The 23,482-nt window shown below is 37.1% G+C and overlaps 1 protein-coding gene across 9 annotated transcripts in view; it reads right to left on the bottom strand.

Moving 5' to 3' along the window:
• The window catches only part of LOC142616182 (NADPH-dependent diflavin oxidoreductase 1), a 40,213-nt gene extending 17,599 nt beyond the window's left edge, over nucleotides 1-22,614 (bottom strand). The window contains exons 1-9 of one of the 9 annotated variants that reach the window (XM_075789053.1): nucleotides 22,417-22,555; nucleotides 19,061-19,145; nucleotides 18,678-18,755; nucleotides 18,455-18,559; nucleotides 17,707-17,798; nucleotides 10,695-10,879; nucleotides 5,911-6,008; nucleotides 4,158-4,232; nucleotides 3,738-3,848 (exon numbers count right to left, since the gene is read on the bottom strand). In XM_075789053.1, coding sequence (XP_075645168.1) covers nucleotides 3,738-3,848; nucleotides 4,158-4,232; nucleotides 5,911-6,008; nucleotides 10,695-10,879; nucleotides 17,707-17,798; nucleotides 18,455-18,559; nucleotides 18,678-18,755; nucleotides 19,061-19,084 — 768 coding nt within the window. In that variant the 5' untranslated portion in view covers nucleotides 19,085-19,145; nucleotides 22,417-22,555. Of the gene's footprint in view, nucleotides 1-3,737; nucleotides 3,849-4,157; nucleotides 4,233-5,910; nucleotides 6,009-10,694; nucleotides 10,880-17,706; nucleotides 17,799-18,454; nucleotides 18,560-18,677; nucleotides 18,756-18,856; nucleotides 18,970-19,060; nucleotides 19,146-22,416 lie in introns of those variants that run through there. The other 8 variants (XM_075789050.1, XM_075789058.1, XM_075789082.1 and 5 more) reach the window with 8 other exon arrangements.
• Between the last annotated feature and the right edge of the window lie 868 nt (nucleotides 22,615-23,482).

The raw sequence follows: 23,482 nt of genomic DNA, 5'->3' as shown, positions 1-23,482 counted from the left end.
ACCTGGTTTAGGGACTCCGAACCAAAGTCTATGTCCCGTATTGATAGGACATTGGTCTCTTCAGATTGGGAGGACCATTTTGGAAATGTGTCTCAGAGGGTGCTTCCTTGGGTTATTTCTGATCATTATCTGCTTTTGGTGGAAACTGGTGGTGTGGGTAGGGGGCGCTATGCTTTTAAGTTTGAGAATATATGGCAAAGAGTTGAGGGTTTTGTTGAGAAGGTTCAACAATGGTTGAATGGTTATTGCTTTATGGGTTCTCCAAGTTTTGTATTGGCTCAGAAATTAAAGGCTCTTAAAGAAGACCTAAAAAAGCGGAACAAGGAGGAATTTGGTGATTTGGCTTTTAAGAAGAAGAGTTTGCTGTCTGAATTATTGGGTTTGGATGCCAAGGATGAAATTTTGGGCCTTTCGCATGAGAAACAACCTCACAGAACACAGGTTATAGGTGAGATCAAAATTTTAGCTTCCTTGGAAGAGACTTTCTAGAGAAAAAAGTCTCGTGCTCTGTATGTGAAGGAGGGAGATAACAATACACGCTTCTTTCATAGATTAGTGAATTCTCATAGAAGAGCTAATCATATTAGCAGCGTAGAGGTAGATGGTGTTTTATATGAGGATGAATCTGCTGTACGTTCTCAGGTAGTCCAATTTTATTAGTAGCTTTATATAGAGACAGACATGTGGCGTCCAACTGTGGATGGGTTGGACTTTGCTTGTATTGGGGAGGATGATAGGTTGTCCCTTGAGAGGGAATTCTCAAAAGAAGAAGTCACCCAGGTTCTGGCAGACATGGAGGGGGATAAAGCTCCTGGTCCGGACGGGTTCACCATGGCATTTTTTCACAAATGTTGGAAGGTTGTGGAGGATGATGTTATGGCTGTATTTAAGCATTTTCACAGGTATTCAATATTTGAACGGTCTCTAAATGCTTCTTTTCTCTCTTTAATTCCTAAAAACTAATGTTGTCAATATAAAGGATTTCCGGCCTATTAGCTTGGTGGGCAATGTTTACAAGTTGCTATCTAAGGTGCTGGTGAATAGGTTGAGAGTGGTGTTAGACAGTCTGATCTCGAAGACTCAAAATTCCTTTGTTGGTGGAAGACAAATTTTGGACTTAGTGCTAATTGCTAATGAGTGCCCAGACAGCAGAGTGAGGTGTCACTCACCGGGTGTAGTTTGTAAGTTGGATATAGAAAAAGCCTACGATCATGTTAATTGGGATGCCTTACTTCATTTGTTGAATAGGATGGGCTTTAGGTTGAAGTGGAGGGAGTGGATTAAGGATTGCATTTCTACTGTTCGCTTCTCTGTTCCTGTAAATGGATCCCCGGCAGGCTTTTTTGGAAGTTCTCGTGGTTTGAGACAAGGTGATCCTTTGTCCCCTCTTCTTCTCCTTTTGATTATGGAAGTTTTAAGTTGGATTCTGAAGAAAGCTGAGGATAGTGGTCTGCTTTGTGGTTTTCATGTGGGACCAATTAACTCTATTAGGGTACGCATATCACATTTGTTGTTTGCAAACGATACCATTTGTTTTGTGATGCTTCTATAGAACAGTTGTTGTCCATTAGATTGGCTTTGTCTTGCTTCCAAGCTTTTACTAGTTTGAAAGTAAATGTGGGGAAGAGTGAGATTGTCCCGGTGGGGAAGGTTGGTAATATAGGTGCTTTGGCTAACATTCTCCGTTGTAGGGTGGGTAGCCTGCCTATGAAATATTTGGAAATGCCTTTGGGTACTCCGTACAAGACTGCATCCATTTGGAATCCTCTTTTAGAGAAGATGGAGAAAAAGTTGCCTAGTTGGAAGCGTCTATATTTGTCTAAGGGTGGTAGACTTACGATTTTGAAGAGTACCCTTTCTAGCCTTCCTACATGCTACCTATCCTTATTTACCATCCCTGTAGCTGTGGCTGACAGATTGGAGCATATTCAGAGGAATTTTTTTGGGGGTCTTTGGAGTAGTGTTTCAACAGGTGTGGTCTTTGGCGTGGTATTAATTACGGTTGGGAGAGGTTCTCCAAACATTTGGCCCTTGTGATGGGTGATGGCTCGTGGTGGGTGATGGCTCTCGCATTCTTTTTTGGCATGATAGGTGGGTTGGGAATACCTCACTTAAAATGCTCTATCCAAAGTTATATGCGTGTTCAAATGACAAGGATGTTTGCATTTCTAATTTATTGTGTCATCAGGAGGGTGGACAAAATAGATTTTGGAACTTGAGATTTTATAGGAATTTTCATCAGAGAGAATTAGAAGCTGCCTTCTCTTTCCTGGATTTCATTCAGTCTAGGATTCCAAGAGGCATTGGGTATGATAGTCCCCATTGGTGTCTTAATGGGAATGGTAAGTTCGATATTCGGTCCTTCTTTAATAAGATCAGGGGTACCTCTCTCTCTAGCTTCCCTTATAAGGGGATTTGGAAAGTCCAGGTTCCCAGAAGGGTGGCTTTTTTCATGTGGCCGCAGCTCATGGTCAGATATTTACATTAGATAATTTGATGCTCTGGGGTCTCCCTTTGGCGAATAGGTGTTGTACGTGCTGCTGTAACAAGGAATCTGTGGACCATCTTCTCCTACATTGTCCTGTAGCTCTTTCTTTGTGAGTGCAAATGTTACAAGTTTTTGGGATCCAATGGGTCATGCTAGATTCAATGGAGAGTTTGGTGTTTTGTTGGAGTAATTGGTTAGCGAAATTTTCTTTGGACATATGGAATATGGTTCCTGGCTGTTTGATGTGGGTTGTTTGGATGGAAAGAAATCGGCGCTCTTTTGAGGCTAAAGAGAAATCGCTTGTTCAGTTATAAGCTCTCTGCCAGAGTACTCTTTTTGAATGGGCTAGGTGCTAGAGTTCTTCAAACTGTTCTTCTACTCTGGAGTTTCTTACTTCCCTTAGTATTTCCCCTTAAGCTGCTTTCCATTTTTTTGTTGCTTTTGGTTGCTATTTCTTGTGTTCACCATCATGGACACCTTGTTTTTGCTGTTTTCCATTTTTCTTCATGATTAATATGATTCTTATTACTTATCCAAAAAAAAAAAAAAAAATTGTCCATTAGGGGTATCTGAGAGGCACATTTGAAATTCATGACACAAGAAGGGTGCGATTATAGGCAGTCACCGGTCTCAAGAAGTAACAAATAATAAACCAAAATGAAGCATATTATACACGTGCAAATAGATCCTAAACAAAAATATTCACTGAGCAATAAGAACATGAAAACAAAGCAATGGAAAGGACAAGGGTTTCTAAGTGATGAAACAAATTTTCTGTGAACTGGGAATGTGACCAGATATATCATTAAGCAACTTAGTAAGCAACCACGAAATGGAGATTCAAAGTTTAACTTTAGTCAAGCTCACGACATAAAGATACATGAATCCAACGATTAGAAAAGTTTAATTAAAAAATGCACAAAGAAAGCATGTAAAAAGCATCTATCTCAAGAGGAAGTGCAAATTGAAGGATTCATAAGAGAAATTGATTGCTGAAAAATATGTGCATAAATTGGTAGCAAGAAGAAGAAGAACCTTCAGTTCAAACCTCAAAACATTAACAAAAGAATGCAAAAGTTTTGAAAACAGTATTCATGCTGTAACTGAAGGGTTAAGCCAAGAAATCACTACTGTAGGTATAATGTTTATGTGAACGAATTATAAATCAAGCCTTAGAATCAACTTATGCTCATGTACATAAAAAACAGGAATCACCCAGATTCAGCCAATAAACAAGAGAACTGCTTACGGTAATGAAAGCATCAGGGTCCAAATTACAACGCTGTATGAACGAATCTACTGCTGCTTGATTCTGACTAGGGAGGACCTCAAGAATGTCACCAACCTTGTATTCAATAGTCTGAAAATTCAAAGGAAGGAAAAATGACAATTTTTGTATAATTACCAATAAGTATTAGACTACATATTTGAAAATGGTACATTGTCTAGTGCAATGGTAAAATTATTGGGCTGTCAAGCACAAGTAAATGAATTCCAGTCCTTAGAGTGGCCACTTTATGCAAAAATGCCGAAGGGTAGAGGTAGGACCGTATCAAAGCCACCCTTCCCAGGACCCCACTTAAGTGGGAGTGGGACTAGCACTAGCTAATGACTACAATACTGTGACAAGTGCTGATCTGTGGATAAGCACACATTGTAAACAACTTACAGATGAAACAATTTCAAACTCAAAGTGCCGCACATCCTTTCCACATTCTGTTCTGGTCAATTGTTGATTTTGTATCTACATGGGCAAATTTTATCAAACTAAGGAATCAATAGACAATTAATATATGCTGGTGGTATATATATATATATTACACAACATAAATGTCAAACAAGAAGCAGTAATCCAATACAACTTTTAAGATGCAAGATGAGAATATTAACCATATATTGAAATTGAAAAGGATCTGAATTTTAAAGAGCATATAGATATCTCTGACAACTAACTTATGAATGAAATAACATTATATGTATATATATATCATACACAACATAAATGTCAAACAAGCAGCAGTAATCCAAGAAAATTTTAAAGATGCAAGATGCAAATTTAACCATATATTGAAATTGAAAAAGATCTGAATTTAAAAGAGCCTATGGATATCTCTGCAGAAAACTTATGAACAAAATAACCTCATATGGACAATTATGAGGAAAACATCCATTTTCTTCACTAAATAAATAAAAATAAATCTTCTGGGAAGCAGGCTTAGAGAGTCCGTGGATAAACATGGATGGAAAATAATGAAGCCCCTAAGCTCAGTTCATCTTCAAACCTTGAAAAAATAAATTGAATGATCTTAGAATTATGTTAGAAGGCACTGACAGTCCAAAAAACTACAACAATGCTTGCCCATATAATATTTAACTCTTGGTCATTTATTTCTTTCAAATGGATTCCTTAACATTCTTTTTTATAAATTTAAATAAAACTATTTGGGGGAAAATTTACATAAAAAGGCCAAGAGTTTATCCCATGTTTCAGTTTAGGTCCTAGGTTTCTTTTTGTTTTGAAATAAATTCCCAAATTTATGAAATCGCTTCAATTTAAAGCCTTTTTCCATCTCTGCTATTCTAGAGACAGCAACAGAGCAGAGAAAAGGGGGAACTTATTGATTAAACTATGAGTTTCACCAAGGGCTTCTTCAAAAATCGATTTCGAAACCATTGAACAGAGAAGGTAGAAAGAGATAGCTCCATTTAGAGAGAGAAAGCTTCACTTAGAGTAATAAAGTGATTGCTAGAAAATCAAAATTGGTTAGCTAGGTGAAACATAATTTTATCAACCGTTTCCTGTTTTTCTCTACTCTATTACTGCTCAGAAGAATGGAGATGAATAACTAAAATGGACAGGAGCTTCAAATGAAACAATTTCATAAGTTTGGGACTTTAACTAACAAAATTAAAGACCTGGGACTTCAGCTGAAACAGGAAATAAATCGTAGGTACTTTTATGTAATTTCCCCTTATTTTTGTTATAAACATGTACAGGAAGACAGATGTTTACTACTTTGATAAGGTAACAAACTATCCTAACTATTTTAAACAGATTGTGAGGCCGAAGTCTAACTTTGAAGAACTGATGGTGGATGAGAACAAGGAAAGCATTTCAGATACCCATATGTAGCCATCATATCTCAGGGCTAGTTCAAAATCCAAATTATCCAATGGATCTGACTTCAATTATAAGCAATGCCAAAGGACATTTGCATTGCATATTATAAGAGCAATTTTCATCATCATCTCCCACATTAACTAGGAATTCACAAAATTGAAACTTAAAATACCATACAGAAATACCATCACAATGTATTGAACTTTATATTGACTGATGCAATAAAAAATAAGTGAAATGGTGTATCCAAAGAATACAACAAATACTTTTTCTGTACACTGATAGGGCATGCTACCAATACCAATTTAAGAAAGCAGTTAGGCGTAGTCTTGTCATGAGTAAATTTTCCAGGAGACATTGAGCGGGCCCTCTCAATTTGCATCTCAATCCATTTTAAATCTGAGATAACCACAAGGAATATTTAGTATGTCAGTTAAAATCCAATTCTGTGCATATTAACCAAAGCCACTATAATCACATTTGGTTTCCATCCATGAGATTTAATGCTTATCAAAAAAGTGAATTTACTTAAAAGATCAAATTTACCTATTCATTTATTGTGTCAAATCAGTTTTACACAACGTTAACTCAACTCACCACTTCAATTGTTCAAATTTATTCTCTCAATACTACCATCTCTTTTCTGGTTGATAAATAACTATCTGGGGTCAAATGCCCCAAATGCACACATTATTATATTTTAATCTGAAATTCAGTGGCCAAAGGTTTAATAATGACATTACAGGTTTCTAAAGAACAATGAAGAATGAGTAGCCCCTTCAGCAATGGAATTTGGATAAGAGTATATTTTTTAACTTGTGCCAACTGAATGTTCCTTCAGTGTGTAGCAAATACATGCCTCACTTCATGTCCTGCAATAACTTCTAATAGCACTCTGAAAATGAGGAAAATGAGGGTTGTTCTTGTGCATTTAAAGGAAAAAGAGTATATGCAAAGCTTACAATGAGCTCTAGTTCAACTGGTACCTACGCCCCTTTAAGTTCTAGGTTGAGGGTGAGAACGTGGATTCAAGACCCATTGAGTGCATGTGTAACTCACCAATAAATAATAATAATAATAAATAAATAAACATCTATCCGAAGCCATTCATAAATTAATAAGACATATTTATTAAGTTTGTTGTTGGGGATGGCTCTCATGTTCATTTTTTATATGAACTATGGTGTCAAGATTGTCTTCTCAAAGACCTCTTTCCGGATTTGTTAAGATTGGCAGTGTATAAAGAAGCTTCAATAGCATCATATTTGGTCAATGCAGATGATCGAGGTCTTCAAGGTTGGAATCCTTAAATTACTCATTCATTTCAAGACTAGGAGGTAGAGTTTGTCAAAAATCTCTTTGATTTGTTGTATTCTAATTCTGTCTAATAAATGATCAATTAGAATGGAGGTTGACTATATACAGAGCATTTGGGAGTGCAATTCCCTTAGAGATGCATATGGGGTGGTAAGGTGCATTATCAGGGTTTTTTTTTTCCACTAAGACAGCAGCCTTAGATAAAATTCTAAGGGTGGACAATGGTTGGAAATAAAGTATTATGCTTGTTAATTCGTACTATATGTGCCAAAAGCAGTGGGGAATCAGTTGTGCATCTTTTACTCCATTGTTCAATGGCACAAAACATAAGGTCTTTTGTGTTTGTTTATTTGGTATAGTTTGAGTTGTGCCAAAGATTGTGCAACATATGTGAGAGCGTTGGCAAGGCAGATTTCATCAAAATAACTAATCGAGATTGGAACACAGTTCTGTTGTATGTATTGTGAAATCTTTGGCGAGAGAAGAATGGAAGAACTTTTGATTTTGTTGAGCACCCTAATCATGTTTTAATACAGATTTTTTTAACATCATCAGATGATTTCCTCTGCGTTGATCTAACATAGAACAAATTAGGAACTATGCACATAAATTATGGAAGCTGTTATGAGTCATAGGGTATGAAATCTTAAAGTATAAAATATTATGTGTATCAGGGTTAACTGAGTTTTACCCTATTCTCAAAAAAAAAAAAAACACTTCAATTTGTTTTCTTTATCATCCTCCTTGGACCTTTAATCTACTTCAATGAGAGGTAGTGGCGAGGATAAAATTTGTTGGACCCCTTCTAAACCAATGGGGTTTGAGGTTAAATCCTATTACAAAGCCTTAGTCTTGAATGGCAGAGTGATTTTCCCCTTGAAAAGCATTTGGAAGACTAAGGTCCAAAATAATCGTGTTTTTCTTGTGGGCTGCATCTATGGGGACAATATAGAAAACTTGAGGAAAAGACATATTATTGTGGAAGAGATCAGGCCTTGATGTGATGGCAAGTGCCTTCCACCAAAAGCAATAGGTTGGGAGTAAGGCTGCCTACCAAGCACCTCTCTTAAACCCTGTAAAAGTGAAAGATTTGTGCACTGGGTAATACCTTTTAGATTGGTGTTATATGTGCAAGAGGAATGAGAAAGTTAAGAGATGGAACAATCTTAGAATCTTTTTGATAAGTAATAAGTTTTATTGATATTAAAAAAGGGACACCCTAGCACACAAGGAGTGTACAGGGGGTCAACAAATTAAAAACAAAAATTACAAGATAAAGAAAATTAAGAAAGGAAGAGAATGATTGGTTTCGCAAAGTAGCCAACCAATCTAATAAAGTTCTAAAGAAAAATAGCTTGAGGTCTAGTATGGATCTCTCATTATTTTCAAAGCACCTACTATTTCTTTCCCTACAAAGACACCACATTAAGCAATGGAGAAAAATTAACCATATATGATAATTTCTATGACGACCAAGCCTTCCTTGCCAGCAAGCTAGGAGCCCCACAACAAACTGCGGCATAACCCACTAAAAACACCAAGAAGTGCCAATCAATTGAGTTACAAGGCTCTTAGCCTATAAAACCTTCTTTAAATGGATGGTTGCTTTGTGATTGTTTTCTTTTTCTAACCTTTAAGATTTGGTTGATCATTGCATTTTTAGAATTCAATTGTGGGTGTAACTATTGTATACACCCATTGTAATGTAATCCAGCTTTATATCATGCTTATTTGTTTATAACTAAAAAAAAATATGTTAATTATCCCATAAAAAATTAAAATAAATATATAAATAAAACCTATTCTGTTTGCATGGTACCAAAGCCCCTGTACACCCTAAACCACCATCAACCATCAATTAACCATAAATCCATAATTGACTACCGCCAACCAACAACCACCACTCTACTACAATTGACCACCACCAACCACTAATTTACCACATTCGATCACTGCTGACTGCCAATGAACGATTTCTGACCAACTTCAACCACTATTCCATCACCCATCAATCACCACCCCAATTGGTCGCTACACTGACCATGGTAACGGCCATCTCTACTATCATGTCACCACAATCCCATCATTGCGATCAACAACTTGAACCCAATACTGATAGTCACTCAAGAGCTTGCTTTTCCCAATCTTTGCAATTTTCCCTCGTTTTAACAATGATTGGTTAAACAAAAATTGTCTCAGGAAGATTCCACAATCGATTCTGCATTGTTACGTCGCAGGTGAGTGTATGATTAAGCTACTATCATTAACCCAAAATTGTTTGGCCACTACTAAGTGTCTCGTTTATATTGGCTAATTGGTTTCATTACACACCCATACTTTTCTTGAATGAATTTCACCATTTTTTTTAAATTATGGATGAGTTAGTAAACACGTTTCTTTTTTTAAATTTTTTTTTTTTTGATAAGTAATAAAGATATATATTCAAGAACACTACCTTATGCAGAAAAACATAAGGCAGAGAGAAAAATACAAAGGGAAAGAAAGAGAAAAAAGAAAAAAGAAATGAAAAGATACTAATTACACAGGAGAGAATCACTAGAGGTGAGTCCCCAAGCCCTAGACCAATCAAACAGAGAGCCACTAAAAGAAGCCAACAGTTGGTCATCTAAACTTTCCATGTCCTCAAACGTCCTCCTATTTCACTCCCTCCAAAGACACTACATCAAGCATAATAGAGCTAAATTCCAAATGCTAGACACATGCTTTCCAAGCCAATTCCACCAACCAAATAGAGTATCCGCAATTGATCTTGGCAAGACTCAAGAAATCCCAAAAGATCTAAACACCAAACACCACAACCGATAAGCCTTACCATAATGAAGTAGTAAGTGATCCACTGTCTCCCCATTACAACGGCACATGATACACCAGTCAGCAAAAACCATCCCTTTACCCCTCAAATTCTCACCTGTTAGGATCCTATCCCATACAGCAATCCACACAAAGAAGGAAACACGCGAAGGAGCCTTAACCTTCCAAATACCTTTCCAAGGAAAAATAATAGGCAAGGGGCTTCTCAACTTATTGTAAAACGAACGGATATCAAAATCCCCATTCTTTGTCAACTTCCAACACGTACAATCTTCATTCCCAGTGTGAGGTAGATTTGAACCCAAAGTACGGAGAAATTCATCCACACCGTGTATAAGCTAGTAAAACATGTTGTAATAGTATTATTTGTAATAAATGTCATGAACCTTGTAACTCAACTAGCACCTCTTGGTGTTTCCAAGGTTCAAATTATCAAAAAACTATGATTTGTTATCAACTAGTTTCCTTGTTGGTCATTGAAGTTAATGAATGGGTTGTCTGACTTGTGGAGTTTATTTGGTTAATTTGTTCTCATATTTGGGAACTTTTGTATGAATGTTTGATGGTTTGTTGTCATTGAAGCCAAGGAAGAATTGGATCCTGGCCTGATTTTTTCTCTTAAACTGTTTACAATGATCTCAAATTAAGTTGACTAATAATAAATGAATAGATAAAAAAGTCAACATCTATCATGTTTCTCCCTATTTCTCTACCAAATTATCCCAATTCTTTCGGGAGACAGGCCCATGGAACATTGATTATTGCAACATATGCTGTTAGGTTTTATTCCTTAAGAATGTATTATGGCAGAGTATTCAAATAATGTATTATGACAGAGCAATAAAGAGTAACAAAACAACACTGTCTAGGAAGGCAAAAGATTTGACTTTCTTAGTTATAGTGCAATCACCATGAAAAGAAGTCAAACCAAGTTACCTGAGTTTGGTGAAGATTGTGAATCCACCTTGTCAACACTATGATATGTGATATGAATTTTTGGTTGATCAATCAATTTCATATCTGGAATCAGAAAATCAGGACCTTGTGGGAAGAATTTATCATTGATTTGATTCAACATACTCCACAAAGATGACATCCATGGATCCAGTGCAGCCTCATACCTTTGAACAGAAATCTATCTTCAGTAAACTTAACACTATCATAATTATGTGGCATGCAGAAATACTTTTGTTTCAATTGGAAAAGGCTGCACTTTTTTTTTTTGTTGAGAAATGTAATATATCATCTAAATGAAAGATATGTTTTTTTTAGTAAGTTACACATGCACATTCACCCAATGAGTCTTGAACCCACTACCCCCAGCCCCTCCCCAACCCCATTCTATTATTATAAGGGGAGGAAATACCATTGAGATGGTTTATTGACATCTAAATGAAAACATGATATGCAGAAGCACAAAACTGTCAATTGGTTATTACTCATCATTTTGAAGTTCAATATGTTAAGAATCCACTTGTGATGAAAGGGAACATAAAGTAGTAATTAAGAGCATTATGGGATCATTCCACTTACCTATATGGAACAATAAAGCAAGAAATTGTAAGCCAGAAGACTTGACAAAGCATCAACGGGAAAAAAAAAATCTATAATTCAATGTCATCTATTCCTAGGGGTTAGTAAAGATTCGATCTGATGCAGGACAAAAAAAAAAAGGAACGAGAAAATTAAAGGATACACCTAAGAATCAGCACTTAGGTCTCCTGGAATCAGCACCAAGCTAAACCCTTAGGAATCAGCACCTAAGGACCCTTAGGAATCAGCACCTAAGGCGTTAGGAGTCAACACCTAACAACTGGAAAAATATCCAATCTGAATTTTCATTAATCATGTCTATTCCAAAATACAAATAAATGAGTCTCTTACATAGAGCTAGAGATAAAGATAACAACATACCAAAACTAATCTTAACCGAACTCAAATACTAATACTTATCTAATCTCAAAAATAAACAAAGGAATCCTAAACAAAACTAACTACATAAGAAATCCAATTGAATTAGTTTTGCTGTCCTCATCAACTCTCACGGGGTGGGGAAGACTCGACCCCGTCGAGTATAACTCTGAGTAGTACTCTAGCAAATCCAGATCAAGATGCTGCAATTCCTCTCTTGTGATCCAAGTGTAATCTGATATTGGTCATCCCTTCCAGCGAACTAGGAAGCACTGAATTTCTGCATCCCTAGTAGAAATAACTTGCTCATCCAAAATAGCATCAATAGTTTCTTTACATGCTGGCAAAACTGTTGGTGTTTGGTGAATCATAAGGATTTGAACAAAATCATGGGGCAGGTAGGAAACTGCTAGACCTTCATAAATAGTCAAATTCTCATTATTAAAGATGGAGTCAGTTTTGTAATCAGTTTGAAAATCAACAAGACATGCATTTGGTCCAACATGTTTCAACATTTGAGTGATTCAGTACTACAAGCTTGCAATTGCTTACTTGGAACCATGACATAATCCCCTACTTGAAATTTTATGTACTCTGAATTAGCATGGATTTTATAGGGATTATCATTTGCTGGAAATTGTTTACTTACCTCATGATGCTTATATGGTCCTATTGACTCAACTGCTCTATCATGGGGTGAAAATGGGAGAGTACCTAAAGGCTTCCTAGGCTGGACTTCAAGTGGACTCATGCTTTCAGTGCTAGGACTCTCACATGCAAGTTGGGAGACATGGGAAATGGAATCCTCACTCTTTGTCTTTTCTGGACTACTCTCATGGGATTTGTTGTGAGGTGGTATTATTTGAATGCAATTAAGTTTAAAATTTTCCTCACATTCATCATCTATGAGATTAAGTTCATCCATGTTGGGTTCATACACTACCTCTTCTATATCATCCTCTTTATTCTCTTCATGAATGATAAGGGCCTTAGCGGGGCATTTAGCAGCAATATGACCAAAGCCTTGACATTTAAAGCATTTCAGGCGAGAACCTAGCTTTGATGACTCACAAACTACTCCTTTTCCTTTATCATCCCTAGCTAATGGTGCACTAATTATGTTGAGCTTGGAAGGGGGTAAGGTGAGTTGAGGCTTGCCACTTGAAGGTAGAGAACTGGTGATGATACTATGGAATTCAGGATACCTCACAAATAGGGACCTAGAAGCTAACTCACAGTTTCTAGCAATTTCATAGGCATGATCTAAGGAAGTGACTCCTCGGATGGTCAATTCATTCATAATGCTAGGATTTAACCCATCCCTAAACCTACATAATGTTGCAATCTCATCCTCACCAATTTGACATCTCATTTTATACTCTTTGAACATCTCAATATACTCTATCACAGAACTAGTACCTTGCCTTAGGCAATTCCATTCATCTAACAGGGAACTCTTATAAGTTAGGGGAAGATAATTCCTTGAGAGTGCATATTTCATTTCTTGCCAATTAGTGATGAGAGGTTGAACTTCAAGGTCCTGCCAGAAAAGGTTGACTCTACCTACTAGTTTCATTTTTGCATACCTAACCTTCTTATCTTCAGCCCAATTATGCCAATTAAAAAAGTGCTCCATTTGGAGCAACCAAGCAGTGAAAGCCCATGGATTAGGACTCTACCATCAAAGGTGGGTGCTTCTATTGTCACTTTTGACATCTTATCTTCAGTTTCCCTAACATCCTTATGGTCATTATGATTACAAAAACCTCACCTACAGGGTGGTGTACCCTCTTGGTCAATTTCATTCTCATTCCTTGGGATGGAAGCTTCTACTAATTCTACTCTAGTGAATAGGTCTAGGAGAACTTTCATTAAATCCCCTAAGGTTGGTTTTGTTGGTTCCATGATGGGTTTGGACTCGAAACTAGACTCAAAACTAATTGGGATTTGGAAGTAGATTGTGATGTCGAATTTGACACTATGCGACCACTACATAAATACATGCAAAGGGTATTCTACATGTGAATGCAAGTGAGGCCACTAAACAAATCCCTAGCAATTTCATGTCCAGTATAAAACAAAAGCTAACCAAATAGAGTAGGAAAATTAGTCATTGGCTAAATTGCAATCAAGTAGTACTAATGCTCAAAGTATTGACAAAGAACCTAACACTGAACAAGACTAACTCCACAACTAATAATAAGGTTTAGTTACTTTGAAGGATTTAAAACACTTTCTTTTTTTTTTTTTGTTGAATGGGTAAGAAGAAATTTATGGCAACAAACAATAATTTATCAAAGCCAGCAGTTTAGAATGTCAAACAAAAAAAGTCAGGTTCAAGTATTTTTTGTGAAGGGCATATTAACCAAGCACATAGAGAATATATTGACAAAATTTTGAACCAGCAAATTAAATTTAAAAAGAGAGAGAAAATTCAAACTTGTGTGGGTCCACTGGACAAGCTGGCTACCACGTATGAATTCACGGCAGGAAAAATCCTTTTCTTTTCTCTCTGTGTACTCCCAAACAGAAACTTCAAACCACTAGAAGGAGTAGTGTGGAGTAGTAGGATCTACGGCAAAGCTTGGTCTGGTGTTGGTGGCACACAAGGTGATGGCTTCCAGCAGTGCAACAATGACAAGGATCGGGCTCATGGGTCAACAGAGATGGTCTAGTAGTAAGTAGATGGTGGTCTGAAGGCTGGATCATCATCATTGTGGCGCTGGACGACAAAACTGGAAGTCCCCTGTGTGATGGAGAATGCTGCTGGTGATGGAGGCTGACGACGGCATTGATTTCTTGTGGACCTGATCTGCCTGTGTGGGATGTGGTTGGCTATTGTGTTGGTACTGTGGTCTGATGGGATGAGAAACATGGCACGAAGTTTTTTTCTTTTTTTGAATGAATCAATTTAGCTCTAATACCAATTTGATGCAGGAAAAAAATAAGGGAACAAGAAAATTAAATGATAAACCAAAGAATTAGCACTTAGGTCACTTGGAATCAGCACCAAGCTAAACCCTTAGGAATCAGCGCCTAAGGAACCTTAGGAATCAACACCTAAGCTATGTTGCACGGACACCGACACGGGTACAGGAATGAAGGTATGGCAATTTTTGAAAAACAAGAGTATGACACGGCTGGGGTATGGCAATTAATTAATTAAATAATATTTATATTTATGTATATTTTTAGACATAAGATATGTTTATGTCTAGGATTTAAATGAAGTAAGAACAACAAAGAAGTAAACTAACACCCAAAGTAGTATAATAACACCCATAAAATGTTGTTTAAAGTACAAACCAAAAGTTTAAATAGACCACATTCAAGGTCAAACTAAAAACATAAAAGAAGTAAACAATATAAGGTAGATTTGAAGGGGGGGGGGGGGGGGGGGAAACACAAGTATAAGGAAAATAAAAGCAAAATAAAAAATAAAAAATAAAAAATAATAAGCCTATACTATATAAGAACACATATTAGGCACTGGGCAAATAACTTGTAAGCGTAAAACCAAAGCAAACCAGCCAAAAAAAGAAACAGAAAAAAAGAAAGAACCAGACAAAGTCACGAAAAGAGAGAAAGCGATACCTGAAGATGGAGAGAGAAACAGAGGAGGGAGAGAGAGGCTTGGTGGTTGCCAATCTACAGAGGTCACAGATCGTCGGAGATGAGAGATAGAGAGAGCTGAGAAGGACTAAAGGAGTGTGTTGTGTGTGTGAGTAGTTGGTGTGAGTGTGAGAACCCCAATAGAGGCAAGCAGAAAATTTTAGCCTTTTAGGGCTTTAGTCAAACAAGATCAACGGTAAGTGTGTCTCTAGATGTCGAAATCCTGACTTTTCCCTTTTTTCTTTTTTTTTTTTTTTTGTGTGTCCTTGGAGTCAATGCCATGTCGGAGCCGTGTCGGAATTTCAAAAATAAAATAAAATAAAATAAAAGAAAAGACACGCGCTGGGTACAGGTTTTGGGCGTGTACTACCAGTAACCATGTCAAACATGGGTACTGGGCCAAAATTGGCATGTCCGTGCAACACAGCACCTAAGGCGTTAGGAGTCAGCATCTAACAACCGGAAAAATATCCAATCTGAATTTTCATTAATCACGTCTATTCCAAAATACAAATAAATGAGTCTCTTATATAGAGCTAGAGATAAAGATAACAACATACCAAAACTAATCCTAACCGAACTCAAATACTAATACTTATCTAATCTCAAAAATAAACAAAGGAATCCTAAACAAAAAGCTGGATGGAAACGACTCTATTTGTCGAAAGGTGGTAGGCTTACTTTGTTAAAGAGTGCCCTATCGAGTCTTCCCACCTACTTTTTATCGTTATTTACAATCCCTCAAGCTGTGACAGCAAGAATAGGAAGGATTCAAAGGAATTTCCTTTAGGGGGCCTTAGAGGATGTGTTTAAGTATCCTTTAGTTGCTTGGGACAAGGTATGCTTGCCAATTGAATGTGGGGGTTTAGGAATCCGGAGGGTTGGGCTGTTTAACAAGGCTTTGCTTGGGAAGTGGTTGTGGTGTTTTGGGAAAGAAAAACATAGACTATGGCGTCAGGTCATAGTAGATAAATATGGGGAGGCAAGAGGAGGCTGGTGTACTAGAGGGGTTAGTGGTGCCCACGGGTGTGGGATGTGGAGGAGTATTAAATTAGGAACAGAGAAGTTCTTTAGCCAGATTCTGTATAATGTGGGGGAGGGTAGCTGTGTTAGTTTTGGCATAACCCATGGTGTGGGCCTACTCCTTTGAAGGAACTATTTCCTTCTATCTATGTTTGCTCTGTCTCTAAAGAAGCATGGGTCTCTAACTTGGTTGTATCAAATTCAGAAGGAGAGAGGAGCTGGAATTTATTGTTCCGTCATGGTCCTCAAGATTGGCAAGCAACCATTGTCTATTCATTCTTTGAGTTTATTTATTCCTCTATGCCGAGGGGTGAGGGGGATGATCAGCTGGTCTGGAGATTGACTACATCGGGTGTTTTTTATGTGCGCTCTTTTTATAAGCTTTTATCTAGTCCTACCACTGATGCCTTTCCTTGGGAGTGTATATGGCATATTAAGGTGCCTAAATGGGTGTCTTTCTTCTTATGGACAGCAGCTAATGATGGGATACTCACCATTGACAACCTTATTAAGAAAGGTCAGTTTTTGGTTAATAGGTGTTGCTTATGTTGCTGCGATGGGAAATCAGTGAATCACCTTCTTCTTCATTGTAAGTTCTCTCATGCCTTATGGTGTGAAGCTTTTGCAGTGTTTGGGATTCAATGGGTAATGCCAAGGTCAGTGAACTCTTTTTTCTTTATTTGGAGAAACTGGTTTGGAAAGCATCGTTCAACCATTTGGAATATGGTCCCGACATGTGTAATGTGGTTAGTCTGGCAGGAACGTAATACCCGAATTTTTGAAGATAAGGCGAGAACTTTGGAACATCTAAGAAGTCTACTTTTGCGTACTTTGTTTCTTTGGGCTCGTGTTTGGGAGTATACGAACTGTACTGCTTTATCTGATTTTTTAGTTTCTATTTCCTTTAGTTCTTGATTTTCTTGTATTTGGTTCATTGTTCAAAGTGTTCACCATCGTGAACATGATGTTCAATTCTTTTCAATAAAAGTCTTATTACTTATAAAAAAAAAACATAAGAAATCCAATCTAATTAGGTGTGTTGTCCTCTTCTCTCTCTCTCTCTCTCTCTCTCTCTCTCTCTCTCTCTAAAATATATACACACACTAGCAGCTATCACATTACTTGGGACAATGTAGATGTTTCAGTTAAATTGATCAATACAAGATGTGTTGTCCACAGGAGTGGACATGTCCAATGATCACATCATATATTGGTTATACTTCATAAGCAGCCTTTAGCTGGTCTCAATTAATTCTGCTACATCTAAAGAAACCAAAAAAAAAAAATTCCATGATATGGGTTGGTAGCCAACTATCATCCAGTAAGAATTCAATGAGGGTCATTATCATTCTGTATGTTCAAGCAAAATTATGCTCATTAGTATATTCTAGCATAAACATACCCTGAGGGATGCTGGTCATCTCCCAAACCTTTTTCAACAATAGCCATTGCCCCAAGGTCTGAAAGTCTTTTGTCAAGCTTCTTAGAAACAAACTGCAGCAATTAAGATACAAGATAAATTCCTCTACTAAATTATTATTTAAATAACATTTATAACCACACAACGGAGACATAATTTGCAGAACAAAATTCAGGAAATGTTAGCACTAGACGTAAAATCAAACAGCTAAACAAGTTAATTATAATGATCTAACGAAGATAATAAAAGACATTTTTTATATGAAAAGTAATATATATATTGCCGTTATATGAACAAACCATTAAGCTTGCAAACCATGGATAAATATAAATAAATCTTTCTATCAAGATGGTAAAAAAAGATAAAGGCTCAAATAGTAAGCCCTTCATGTGGCATGCTTGGATATGAAATTTCTACTATTTGATGCTCATAGATTTCAGATGGAAAAATCAAAACCTTCCATTTAGTAGTTGACTCTCAACATCAATATATGAGCTCTCAATTGGAGTGAAGGAAATGGGAAAAAGCAAAAACGAAGAGAAAGAGGTTATAAAGTAAATACACATGTATACACATATAGGTCTATTAATACACTGCAGAAGAGGGGCGATTAAAAAAACTTCACAATTTTTATAGCATGGTGATTGATAACATAAATTGCATAACAAACCCACAGATGTCAACTTTTATCTATTTTCTAAATAATAAATAAAACTCTAGAAATTATTACATTATATTTCTGATAACCAGAATCACCCAAACCAAACACAGCATAGCGAACACCTTCCAGCCAATGCTTACTTAAATTTCGTTGCAGAAGAAACTTCCAAAAGACCTACATAAAAATGAAGGGAGATCAGAAGAAAAGGAAAAGGAGAGGGTTGGCGCAAATATAGAGGTTTTGGCCTCTCCCAAAACAGAAACAATAATAGTCATAGTAACTCCATACCAACCTTCATGGAATCTGGTGTATCTCCCTGGCCTGTGGTAGAAACAACAAAAATTATAGTGTCTTCATGAGGTAAGGAACTCTGAGACAATAAACAAGTAATATGCTAATAAGAAATGCATTCAAGACATCATAGGAAGTACCATGATGATTTTATTAACAGAAGGCACGGGTTTTCATTACTTAGTAGTAGAAAATTATACAGATCACTTGTAACAGTCAGCACTAAGAATTCAGGAAAAACAGAAATGATTCTCCTTTTAGGAAAAAGGAAAAGAAAAAAACCCTGAGAAATCTCCTTTGGAACTCCACCAAAAATGTCAAAACATCATGCACAAGGTGAAATACTGCAAATCCTTACTCAATACTCCTCCACGAGATGGCTACCTTATAACCCTCAATACAATGCATGTCATCTCCATCCACTTACTCTCTCTAAGGCCAACCAAGAAGGCTACAATCTCAGCTCAATCTGAACAGAAGAGGAGAGCTAGGTTTGTGATTATACTTTGAAGCAATATGCAAACAAGGATTGAATATTAGACTCCTTTACTAACAAGTTGAACAACCAGATGTCAATGCATAATATAAAACTGTACGAGGCTTCTCCAGTAAGGTAAGATGCTTAAGGTTGGGTCCTCAATGATCTCATGGTTTTCATATTTGGCTGGAAAGGATTTCTAGCCTTTCTAGACTTCAATATTCAGACAACAGGGAGTAGATCCCTGAGCTATAGAGAATCTTTAATTCTAAAGGATTTCTGTTAACATTTCATTCCCCTTAATGAGGATTATTCTTTGGATGTAATTTGTGTGCTGTTTGACAATGGAAGAATCATTTTTTTTTAAGTAACAAAATTTTATTAGAAGAAAAAAACAAAATTTGTGTACACCAAAAGTGTGCTTAGAGAGCAACAGCATCAAGAAAAGGTACAACTATCAATCAAATATAACAAAGTAGAATAAGAATGGCTGGGTAAAGCAGCCGTCCAATCAAACAAACCACATAAAGAATCATACTCAACTTCGTTGCAGTCCTCTCAAAGCCTTCAAATGCTGTAGGATTACACTCCCTCTAGAGAATCCACATAAGGAACAAAGGTGCTGCAATCCAGACAGCACTGTCTAGCATATCTCCCTTTCCAGCACGTCGCCAAACACCGAAGGACTCTGTGCAGCATAACCCACTGCACCCCGAATAAACAAAACAGAAGGAACCAGAACTCACTAGCGCACTCACAATATAGCAATAGATGATCAACCATCTCCCCAGCCTTCTTATTTATTTTTATTTTTTTGATAGGTAATCAAAGATTTATTGTATAAAAAGGACATCATGTTCACGATGGAGAACACTCTAAACTTAAAACGGATACAAGTAACTCAAGAAGAGATACAAACAAAAACGAGAAAATTAGAAATAGAAATACGTTGTGTAAAACCCCAAATTCTACCCCACTAAAATAAAGTCCCAACTGTTTCTTTAAAAAATAAAAATAAACAAAGTCCCAACTAGTATAGGCTTCAATAGATCTACAGATCTCACAATGTCTTCAAAAGTACGATTATTACATTCCCGCCAAAATAACCACATAAGACAAGCTGGAACCATATTCCAAATATTAGAGGAATGCTTTCTCAGCAAATTCCACCAACCAAAAAGAAGGGAGGCTATTGCCTTCGACATCACCCATTGGATCCCAAATATCAAAAAAACTTCACTCCACAAAACATAAGCAAACTTACAATGGAGTAGAAGATGATCCACAGTTTCCTCATCACACTGGCACATGCAACACCAATTAACCAGAGGTAGACATTTTTGAACAAGATTATCAATGGTAAGAATACTACCCCTAGCTGTTTTCCATAAAAAGAAAGACACCCTTTTAGGTACCTTTATACTCCAAATGCATTTCCATGGGAAAGAGATAGAAGGAGAACCATCCAAAACAGCTAAAAAAATTATAATAAGAGCAAACATCAAAAATAACATAACAATTCAACTTCCAAGTCAAAGTATCATCTCCCTCACCCCTTGGCATATTGGAGTAAAGATGCTCAAGCAGAGAACATACTCCCTTTACCTCCCTATCATGAAAAGCTCAATGGAATTGTAAATTCTAGCTCCATTAGGCCCTTCTAAAGTAGAAACAACCAAATCAAAAATCCAAGCTTCTTTAGACACAAAACAAGCAAAAATATCCAGATAGAAAACCTTTAGAGGGATAGGCCCATTCCAGGGGTTGTTCCAAAAACGAACACGATGGCCTTCCCCCACAACATACTCAACCAGTCTAATGAAATTCTCAGCTCCTGCTCTAATATTCTTCCACATTCCACAACCATGAGTCCCTCGAACATCCCCAGTACACCAGCCCCCATTACCCACTCTGTATTTGGCTGCTATAACCTGACACCATAACCTGTGAACTTCTTTCCCAAAGTGCCATAACCACTTACCAAGCAAGGCTTGGTTAAGCAACCCCACCCTCCATATCCCCAAGCCACCTACCTCCATCGGTAAACAAACTTTATCCCATGCAACTAAAGAATATTTAAAGACTTCATCAGTAGTCCCCCAAAGTATGCTACCTTTAGAGGGACTTTATCCTTCTAAATACTCTTCCAAGGAAAATAATGTCCTTCCGCTGTATAAAATCCCTATAAAAATAATTAACCTCAAATAACCCACTCTTTGACCTCAGTTCTCATACATTTCTAACTATCTGACAAAATGGCATTCTAACATTCCACCATGCTACTTAGATAATGTACATTACAGCTGGTAGTCTGTAGAAGCATCCTTCTGTGATCAAATCAAGCCTGCTTCATTTAGTAAAAGCTGAAATTTCCTTTTAGCACAGATGTTTCCACTATCCCAGCCCAAGACACTTTATAATCCAACCTAGGTTGCTTAATGTGCAGGTCACACTTTCAGACTCAAACTCAATACGCTGTAACGTGGGGTTGATTCTGATGCCAAAACCCATATCCCCAAGCCACATAAGCAGCTTCCCTTCCCCCTTTTACTATTTGAGAATTGAGATCATAATCACCAAACACGACACAGATATTATCTCATTCTGTGTGTGTATATGTGTCTGTGTGTGTCTATATATAGGATTCAGTTCAAAAATTACATCAGCCTTAACTCGTTCACAATTTTTATTCCTGATAATCAACTCATTTACAATGCTACTCCATTTAATAGCTTCTCATAGGACAATCAATCACTTGATAAACCCACCATTAGATTAAACAGCCTCTACATCTCCATTATGCTTGCTAAAAATATATAAAGATAATCACAGATTAAGAACTACCTCATCTAAAAAAATATTCAAAACTATGGTCTTTTATATATTAAAAATATACTAAACAGGTGAGTTTTGAATTGGACAGTCAATGACATCTATAGCACACTTACAGAGGAATAAATCCAGCATTGGACTTGGCCAAAATATTAATTTAATTGAAAATTATAGTAGCGTTACATTAAAAAGTGTTACACCAAGTAAAAAAAAAAAAACTTGAGCTAAGTGAACCAATTGATCGATTGGCATAGATATAGTAACAGGCTCAAGTCTAAAACTCAAATTCAATCAATTAAAACAGAACAAAACAAAAACAACAAGATTCTGAGTCTCTGTTTCTTTATAGTCCTTAACATTCAAGCCAGACTTAGCTTTGAAAAAAACAAAATTAAAAGAATGAAAAGTAGAGAAACGAAGGAAGACATACAACGTCGTATTCGTCGATGGAAAGGAGCATAACTGGGCAACCTCGGCGCTCGGCTTCTCGAGCCACACGCTCAGCCGCATCCAACGCATTACCGGTTTGTGTAGCGTATAGTATCACTAGTTTTGGTCGTCTGTCTTCCATGCTCCCCTCTCTTTGAGAGTTTCTGAACAAGACCACACGAAAAAAGGTGTGTGGTTTCGTCCTTTTACTTGTTATTATTATGGGCTGGGCTTAGGCTTTAGACCTAGAGCCCACTTTCTTTTCTTTTTCTTTTTCTTTTTTTTTTATAACATAGAGCCCACCTTCTTGGATTGAGTTTTTTTACAAGCTATCTGCGCCACAAGGTTTTGTTTGTTTTCTTTATCTGTTTGTGTTTGAGGCCCATGACACAAGTATGTTCTGCAAGACAAAGTTCATAGTTAAATACTTAGAAGAGCCAAAATAGAAAGTCTAGGGACATACATATTCACATAATATATTTTATGTTAGGGATGGGCTTGTAGGTAAGTGATGTTAAATTAATTAATAAAACTTATTAGAGCATCCACAGCAGTGGAGCTAAAAATTTAGCTTTTTAGCACCACAAAAAGTTACTTTATCTATTTTAGCTATTCATTTTGCAAAACATGCTGCAGCAGTGGATCTATTTTAACTTTCAACGCAATAAAATAATATAAACATCACAATAAAATAATACATCTTCTACAATAAAATAATACAAATACACAGTCACCACAAACCAAACCCAGGAACCCGAAAATCCAACAACCCAAAACTGAAACTCACCTCGTCGGTACGCCGAAACCCACCACACCAATACGCCGGAACCCACACCGAGACGCCGAAACCCACCACACCGAGACGCCGGAACCCACGCCGAGACGCCGAAACACACCACGAAGCCCACCACGCCGAGACGCCGAAACCCACCACGAAGCCCACCACGCCGATACGCCGAAACCCTCGCCGGTACGCCGAAACCCACCACACCAATACACCGGAACCCACACCGAGACGCCGAAACCCACCACGCCGAGACGCCGGAACCCACGCCGAGACGCCGAAA

The sequence above is a fragment of the Castanea sativa genome, chromosome 1 (genome assembly GCF_040712315.1).
Source record: "Castanea sativa cultivar Marrone di Chiusa Pesio chromosome 1, ASM4071231v1".
Lineage (NCBI taxonomy): Eukaryota > Viridiplantae > Streptophyta > Magnoliopsida > Fagales > Fagaceae > Castanea > Castanea sativa.
The sequence above is the reverse complement of the archived record's forward strand: the minus strand, read 5'-3'. Positions and strand labels throughout refer to the sequence as shown.